The following is a 9,578-nucleotide window of genomic DNA, read 5'->3' on the forward strand; positions in this document are numbered from 1 at the left end:
TCCTCCCTCCCCCACTCCTACCAATCTAAATCATGCATTTCCTCTAAAAAGATTTTTGAACCATGATGTTTCACTTCTCCATAAATACATACATAAATGCATGTCTGTAGCCACTTGCAATGAAATATTACCTACTAACTAGTTTATACACTTATTCTGAGAAAATAGTTTATCCATCCTCATTTGTATTCCCAAGAGACACTTAAAACATACTTAGTGAATAAATGGTAAAACCACACAATACTAATTTAAAATACTTCCTTATGTACTTACGATATAACAAGGAACCTGAAAATACCTATATTTGATTCTGTAATTAATAAGGGTCATTTAAAACTTTCTGGGTCTCATTTTCTAGAAAACCAACAGACAGAACTAGATAGACTCTAAGTCCTTACTTACTTAAAAATATATGATCCCATGAGCACTATCAGCCTCCTACTCAATAAGAGTAAAATTGTATCTACATAAGCCAGTAGTTTGTTTAAAAGTACAAACTTCCTATGAAATATTTGTGATATTGTTACTGTTTACCATTTGCATCTGATTTTGCTAGAAGAGGTTTCTCTCTTATCTTGTCTACATATTTCTTTCTAGCTTCATTTCTTTTGTGTTTTTTCCCAACATAATGTTGTTGGGCCATTAATGGACTATTAAAAGAAGCAGAGCAGAGCTTGCAATACTTGTTTGGATTATTCAAATCCAAAGCAGTGCTGGAAGAGGAAGGCATAGTCTTGTCTTTAATCCCACCTGGAGGAGGCTTGACTGCAAGGGGCTTCAGAAAAGTTGATTCTGCAGAAGTAATAATAGGCATACCTGCTAAAATAGTCATAATGAGAAGTGATCAACATGTGTTCAGCTATCGGAGCTACATTGATTATAAAGTATTAGGGAAATTTAGAATGCTTTTAAAACCCACTATCTTTTTATTTTTTCACATTTGGGTTAAAAATAATTGCCTTCTGTGAGAAAGGAAAGTTGAATACAAAGCTGTCACCAAGTTTCTCCAATAAAGATACAGGAAAGGATGTTCAACATCAGGCATTGACTAATTATATTAATCGGAAAAAATCAATGAAAGCATAAGAGCTGTTTTAGGATTGTTGTTGAAATTAGTGAGGGTAAAACAGATGGTACCAAATACTAAGTTGGGGTCCCTGAGTAGCAGAGTAAGTCATCTATTCAGTCCAGATTTGCTGTGTCTGTATCAAAATAAAATGTATGCAGGTGTTTAAGGCTATAAAATTATACTCTTTCACAATTACAGTTATTTCAGAGCTCTTTCATTTGGTCTCCTCTCTGAGACCAAATTGATGTGTTTGGGTAACTGAAGATAAGACTTTACAAGACGCTTTCTTTTGTATGGCACACTGATTCTAGCCCTTTTAGAATGACAGACAGAAAAAAAAATACAAAAGTTAGAGAGACAATATATTTTAATGCTGGATGAGGCCTACACTATCAATTGGAAATTAATGTTGGTAAATTTTCCATGCCAAGCATGCCATATCCTTAAAGTGTTGAAGTTAGTGAAAATGTGGTAAATTATTTATTCAGAGGATTAATCATCTAATTTTTTTTGTTCTAGCACACACATTTTTCGAAATACTAGTTAGGTTTTCCAGGTTGTACTCTGCCACCTCAGGCAAGAAGTTAAAAGTTTGGGTGATATCTTTCATATGCTTGTGACCCAACATCACTGGAAGGAAGAGGCAATGTTTTACAGTTCACTGTATCTTTAGGATCTAGCATAAAAATAGGTACTTAATAACTACTGATTGATGATACTAATGATATTTTTTCTTTATTTTCATAGGAAGGAAGAAATGAACTATCAGGGTAAAAGGAGATTCTATAACTTACTTATTTTTTTTTTGCCTACAGTTGTAGTCAGGATGCTGAATCATAACTATATTATGGGGTCTGAACCCACACATGAGATGATGTTCTGGAAAGTACTAAATTTAAAAAAAGAATGAGATAGATGCCAAGGAGAAGTAAGAAGCTAAGATTTTATGATTTGATTAGAAAGTGAAGAATTCAGGCTGGTTATTGTTTCTTTATAGCAGGCATAGCAAATCACCTATTTTTGAATTTAATAAACTGAAAAGGAGAGGTCATAATATTTCCTAAAATTCAGCTAACAATTATAATCTCTATAGTAAATTATAAGAACACAGAAAGAGATTAACTGGGCAGAAGAAGAAGAATCAATATATTGCCCTGGAGTGAAAATTTCTCTGAAAAAGAAATGGATGGCAGAGTTGGTGCGGGGGGGAATGATAGAGAGATCCTGTATTGAAGCTAAAGGAGTAAATGTAATCTTACCCATCTTCGCCTGAAATCCTGATGGAGATACCTGATCATGCTCCTCCATTAATTGCTTCAATTTTTTAGTATGGACTTTCCCAACATAGTGAGACTGAGCAACAACTGGAGAGTTAAAAGTCATGTTGCAGAGATCACAAAATTTGTTTCTGTCCACTACTTCAGTCTTATGCACCTGAAATAAGCACAATCTTATTAGAAAGATTCAATAACTCAAAATTTAGAATTACAACATCAACATAGACCACTCACCTGAAAATTTCTAACATCCATCTTCATTTTTTTGCTAGGCACTTCATTTTGTCTTCCATACATATGAAAATAAAACCTAACATTTTCAGCATGTTTTTCACTCTGTAAAAAGATGTAATATGACTTTATTCAATAACAGTGACACTCCAAATTTATACCTCTTTGAATTTGAGGACAGAATTTGTAAGCTATAATTTATTTGGTGTGTACCAAGTTTATAAAAGAGCTTCACATGCTTTCAAATTTCTAAATCTCAGTGAAATGAAAATTATGCTACAACTCAAGAAGCCGATAACATTTTGGTACCGAACCATAAAATATAGGGGAAATCTACATGACAAAAGTGCAGAGAATGGTTTCTTAAACATGTATAAGTACAACCTCATCAACATTAAAAACTCCTGCAGAACTGTTCTATTTTACAATAAATACTATACTGAGATAGTTTAAAAGTATTCACCAAGCTATATACTAAACAGAAAAACAAATCACCTTTTCAGAATACATGGAAAGTCATGTACAGTTTTGATTTGACGATTTAATAAGCTTAAGCACCACACTTACAGATGGCACTGAAATTTAAATTTTAAAATATGCTACACCACTACATTATTATGTGCTTTATAGCCGATAAAATATTATAAAAGAAGAAAAAGGTGTAATGATAAGACAAAGTGTCCAGAAGATGATCTCATATGAAAAAACAAGTACAATACAACATATACAATTTTATTTTATAAAAATGTGCACATGTGTGTTCAGAAAGCATACTGAAATCATATAAGCAAAAGAAAAATTAAATAATGCAAGTAATATAATTATTTATTTATTTATTTTTATTAAATTGTATTGGGGTGACATTGGTCAACATAATTATGATTGATTTTTATTTTCTCATATTTAGTATATTTTCCCCACTGAATAGCACTCCATAAGCCCATAAAAAGCTACTTTTCAAATTTAAATTCAAATGGTTCCAACCACAATTATCACAGAGCCCTCACTTGTTTTCACTTGTTTCTCTTTACTAACTCTAAATCTTTGAGCTATGGAGTCTGAGAATGAGCTAGGTACACTCACATATTTGATTTCATTTAATTCTCACAAGTATAGTAAGAGGGATTTTACCAGCCCCGTTTTACAGGTTCAAGAAACATGCTCAGAGAGGTAAAGTGACTTCTTCAGGGTTACACAACAATGACGGTGTTAAGACTTGATCCTAAGTCCTTTCAATCCACAGCCAAAACAGTTCCCCTATCTGTAACTATATTAATTGAATCCCAAAGAAGATAAGGATTTAAATATAGTTGCCAATAAGATTTGCAAAGGGCAAAATGAGATAAGGTATTTTAAAAAGTACAGCTGGCATTCTATTTCTTTTAAGTAAATGTATCTAGTACTTTTAGTAACCCAGATACCAGATATGAAAAAAATCCAATAGCTCATTACATGATGTAGAAATGAAAGGCAATAGCAGATGAAAGAACACTGGATATGAAATCACAAGAAATCATTTTTAAGCTTAGCCATTCCAATACTAATTATGGAGAATCACTTTCCCTCTGGGTCTCAATTTTCTGATCAATAAACCAAAAGAGAAAGAACATTAAACTTTCCATGTTCTAGCTCTAGAATTCTATGGTTCTGTTCCTAAAAACATGTGGCTAAGTCAAGTGCTAGACTGGTTCATTTTATTTTTAAAGCCTTCATCCTATATAATAAAAGTCTAATATGCTAAGTGTACAGTCATCTGTTCAACCAATCAAAGCACAATATGCTAATGATATGCTAAGGCTGTTCAACCACTCCCTACGAAGTGCACTGACCTCCAGGAGGCAGACGCTCCAACTGGTAGGTTAGCTTGCTGCTGGGGTCCGGCTGATCGGGACTGAGCAAGATTAGTCAGACACACCCTGGAGCCCTCCTGTGGTCCCTCCCTGGCTGGCCAACCTATGTCCCTCCTTGGCCCCGATTGTGCACTGGTCGGGTCCCTCGGCCTGGCCTGTGCCCTCTCGCAATCCGGGACTCCTTGGGGGATGTCAGAGAGCCAGTTTTGGCCTGATCTCACAGGTCAGGCCAAGAGACCCCACTGGCGCACGAATTCGTGCACTGGGCCTCTAGTTTGCTATAAAGGAACACTGGAGTTCTATAATATCCCTTGATTTACATGAACAGTTTTCCTTGAATTTATTACAAAGACATAAAGGATATAATAGTGGCTTGATGAATACAAAGAGATACAGAATGGTGTGAAGAAAATAAAGCATTTTTGTAGTAAAAAAAGAGAGACTGAGTTTAAACTCTAATTCTCCAAATTTAAGCTAGTAAATTACTGTCCCTCTCTGAGCTAGTCTCCTTATCCATCAAAGGGAAATAACACCATCTATTCTACATAATCAAAAAAATATAACATAGGAATTTTATCTGCTATATTTAAAAACCCATTTTAGACTCTATTCTGATTCTTTTTTTCAATTTATCTTTATGTTTAAAGTATTACAGATGTCCCTCCTTTTCCCCATTGCCTCCCTCCCCATTCCAGTCCCATTCCTAGGCCTTCTTTTTAACCTACCTCATAATGTGAAATCCTTTGTGATTCAAACGGTAGCACAACTCTGCATACATTACAAAAGTTATCTGTAAAAAGTTCAGTCTTTTCCTGTTCAGTCCCAGTTGTATCTATGAACAAAATAAAGGGAGGTGAGACTATATATCCCATTAATGAATATTTACAAGTATCGTTTTCATTCTTCAACCATATATTATTTCAGATACCACCTCAAATCAAGTGTTTGCGGGCTACAGTAACAGCTTTTTGGTTACTGAGTATGTAATTTAATATGGGCACATTAAATCTGCCTTTAATGTCTGATATGGCAAGAGTTATTTATTTAGTATAGTAAGTCTAGGCAATACCATTCCAAAGGAAAAGTTATAAGAGTATCAGTAACTTCATGAGCTTTCATGTAATGATTTGGGGCACCAATAATGACAGGCAGGATTAAAACACCCATCCCTGGAATTCTGTGTTTTACAGCAGACAATCTAAAGAAAGGCATTGTTTTAAGACTGCCATTTATCTGAACCCACTGCCCCAGTACGATCTAAAAATCACGTGGAGTCCTGGCCAAGTGGCTCAGTTGGTAGGAGTGTCATCCCATACAACAAAAGGTCTCAGGTTTGATTCCTGGTCAGGGGACATACCTAGGTTGCAGTTTCAATCCCAGTCAGGGTGGGTATGGGAGGCAACTAATCAATGTCCTCTCTTTCTCTCTCTCTCTCTCTCTCTCTCTCTCTCTCTCTCTCTCTCTCTTCCTCTCTTTCTCAAATCAATAAAAACATATCCTCAGGTGAGGATTAAAAAGAATGGGCAGAGGACTTCTCTAAAGAGGACATACAGCCTGGCTGGTATGGCCCAGTGGTTAAGCCTGGTGGTTGAGCATCAGCCTATGAACCAGGAGGTGGAGGTTTGATTCCCAATCAGGGCACATGCCCGGGTTGAGGGCTCGATCGCCAGTGTGGGGCATGTGGGAGGCAGCTGATCAATGATTCTTTCTCATCATTGATGTTTCTGTCTCTCTCTCTCTCTCCCTCTTCCTTCCTCTCTGAAATCAATAAAAATACATTTTTTTTAAAAGAGGACATACAGATCGCCCACAGACAGATGAAAAGATGCTCAACATCAAATTAAAACCACACGGAGATACCACCTCACACCTGTCAGAATGGCTATCATCAATAGATCCACAAACAACAAGTGCTGGCAAGTATGTGGAGAAAAGGAAACGCTCACCCTCGTGCACAGTTAATGGGAATGAAGATTAGTGCAACCACTATGGAAAAATAGTATGGAGTTTCCTTCCAAAATTAAAAATGGAACCGCCTTGTGACCAAGTGATTCCACTTCTGGAGATTTACCTGAAGAAACCCAAAACACTAATTTGAAAGAATATATGCACCCCTATGCTCATTGCAGCATTATTTACAATAGCCAAAATATGGAAACTACCCAAGTGCCTATCAGTAGACAAGTGCATAAAGAAGTGGTACATATATACAATGGAATATTACTCGACCATAAAAAAATTCAAATCTTACCATTTGAGACAGTATGGATGGACCTAGAGGGTATTATGCTAAGTGAAATAAGTCAGTCCAAGAAAGACAAATATCATATGATTTCACTTATATGTGGAATTTAAAGAACAAAATAAATAAAATTGAAACAATCACAGAGAGCAGACTGGTCATTGCCAGAGAGGAAGGGGTTGGGGGACTGGGTAAAAGAGGTGAAGGTATTAAGAAGTATAAATTGGTAGTTACATAATAATCACAGAGATGTAAAGCATAGCAGAGGGAATATACCAGTAGACAATGTTGCAATGACTTTGTGGTTGCCAGGTGGGTGCTGAAAATATAAGGGGGAACACTTTGTGAAGTGTATGATTGTCTGGCCACTATGATGTACACCTGAAGCCAATAAAATGTTAAAAGTGAACTGTCATTGAAAAATTAAAATTAAATTTAAAAAATTTTAAATAAACTTTAAGGCAATAGAGCCTAAGATAGTTTCAACATTTCTTGGTGGTCACATCATACTGTTGACTCTTGCTATGCTAACTTTTCACTAAAATACAAGCTTCTTTTTTACCTAAGCTAGTTAAACTTTGTCCCTCTCTAGAACATAGTTATATAGTTAAAAAATTTTCAGACCCAATATAAACTTATATTTGTCTCATTAAATATTTACCTTGTTGGATTCTACCAATCATTTCAGCCTCTCAAAATCTTTTAAATCCTAAATCTGTCAAAGGAGATTTGTGGAGGGTGGCTTTTTACTAAGAACAATTATATATGATGGGGTATTGTTTGTCAGAGGTCATTCCACACTGTCAACTTCTCCTCAAGATGCATTTACCCTAAGTTTAACATGATTGTAATGATTTATACTTTCTAATGGTGATACCTAAGGCTTGAATAGGTCAAGCAATATGCCCAAAGTCACACAGCTAGTACCTGTCCAATTCAAATCTGTCTGCCCAAAATATCCCTGAGAGCTGACTCTTAAAAAGGCAAAAGTCTTGTGTGAACAACTTCCTCTCTAGGTTTGGCACATGTAAGAAATAAATGTTTGCTTCCCAAGAGGTGCTAAATAAGACCCCACTCTACCCTCATCACCAATATTTGAGACATGATGTTTGGACTCCAAGAAATACATAGCCTATTGCCAATTCTGAAAGTGGTCCAGGAAACTGTTGATAGTATAGATATTTTTCAGCCTGTCTCAAGGAGAAGAAAGAGAGGGCAGGAAAACCTCAGGCAGATGTTAAATTAGGGGTCAGGTAAGCAAATGACATTGGCTGTTAGGAAGATGGCTGGGACAGGAACTAATGTTTACTGAGCACTCACTAAATGCCAGGAACTAAAGTAAGTGTTCTCACAAAGAACTGAGGCTTAGGAGTTCATTCTGGTAGGCACGGGGACCAGGGAATAGCTGAAGAAACTTGGGGTTTGTATCTTTGTTCCTTTCCTTCTTTTCTTTATACTCACTCCATGTTTTTCTATCCCTTAACTGATTAGAATATGAAACAAATGTATTTTTATAGTGTGATTGCTAAATATAGGCTTATATTGGTTCTTAAGAGTTGTAAAAAGCACTACACTGAGATTACATTATAGTCTTTATGCTGCTATTAACTAGTGTATGACTAAGAACATGTAACAACCTTTCAGATTTCCATTTAAGCTTCTTTTGTACTTGACTATAAGTTCATCGTCATCAATGGGAAAACGTATTTTAGATAGGAATACATACACAGAAGCAAAATTTTAATAGGGTCCTTATAGAAGGATGAAAATATCTTAACTGCTTCCAAATAATGTCTATTAGGAAACACAAGAGATTATTTGAAGTTTTAAGCAGCTATACAGTTCATACAGACTTTAAGGTCCCAATATTCAAAAGATCCCAATATTTCCCCTTCTCCATTGTCTGCATTTCATTGTCTATGTCCTAACCCTAAAGATGGTTCTCTCCAAAATACTTCTTTGCAAAAACAGATGCAGCATTTCTATTACTAAATACAGTGTTTTAGTCATTATAGTATCAAACAGGAAAAAAAAGTATTATTTTGGTTATAATTTAGGTATAAGTGCTTTACTTTTCTTTCTTGACAATGAATACCAAATTCATGGCAGATGGTTCTGCATCTTTAGATCTACTTTAATTAGAAATTAAGAGAGCTAGGGTTAAAATATCTAAGTAGATTACACATTAGAATAGTCATGGTGATTTAAAGTACAGCATAGGGCCCTGGCCAGTGTAGCTAAGGGGTTAAAGCATCAGCCCTCGCACTGAAGGGTCAGGGTTTGAGTCTCAGTCAAGGGCACATACCTGGGTAGCAGGTTTGAACCACGGGTCCCTGCCTGTAGGAGGCAAACCAATTGACATGTCTCCCTCACAGTGATGGGGTTTGATTTGGTCAAAGGCATGTACCTTGGTTGCTGGCTCGATCAACAATGTTTCTCTCTCTGTCTTTCCCCATCCCTCACTCTCTTTAAAAAATCATGGAAAAATATCATTGGGTGAGGATTAACAACAAAAAAAAGTACAACATTTTTTACTATAGCCAATAATCTACACTAATAAAAGAGAAAAATGGTAATTGGTGTACGACGGTACCTTTTCATTGGCTAATCAGGGCTATATGCAAATTAACTGCCAACTAAGATTGGCAGTTAACTGCCAACAAGATGGCGGTTAATTTGCATATGTAGGCACAATGCAGGGAGGTGAAAAGGAAAGCAGGAAGAAGCCCCCTGCCACTGACAGTGATCGGAAACCCAGGGGGGAGCTAAGAGCTGGGGGGCAGGGCAAAGCCGGCGCTGGGGCCGCCTTTGGCCTGCCCCCCAGCCATAACTGGAGAATCAGGTGCCTTTTCCGCCCTGGCCAGTGATAGCAGGAAGTAGGGGTGGAGCCAGCGATGGGAGCTGGGCAC

The 9,578-nt window shown here is 36.5% G+C and overlaps 1 protein-coding gene across 1 annotated transcript in view; it reads right to left on the reverse strand.

The window, feature by feature from the left end:
* ZMAT1 (zinc finger, matrin-type 1) overlaps positions 1-9,578 on the reverse strand; it is a 32,402-nt gene that overhangs the window by 12,449 nt on the left and 10,375 nt on the right. The window contains exons 2-5 of the mRNA XM_015565991.1: positions 5,153-5,259; positions 2,581-2,682; positions 2,329-2,503; positions 535-819 (exon numbers count right to left, since the gene is read on the reverse strand). Coding sequence (XP_015421477.1) covers positions 535-819; positions 2,329-2,503; positions 2,581-2,682; positions 5,153-5,259 — 669 coding nt within the window. The remainder of the gene's footprint in view (positions 1-534; positions 820-2,328; positions 2,504-2,580; positions 2,683-5,152; positions 5,260-9,578) is intronic.

This window comes from Myotis davidii, unplaced genomic scaffold (genome assembly GCF_000327345.1).
Source record: "Myotis davidii unplaced genomic scaffold, ASM32734v1 scaffold322, whole genome shotgun sequence".
Classification (NCBI taxonomy): Eukaryota; Metazoa; Chordata; class Mammalia; order Chiroptera; family Vespertilionidae; genus Myotis; species Myotis davidii.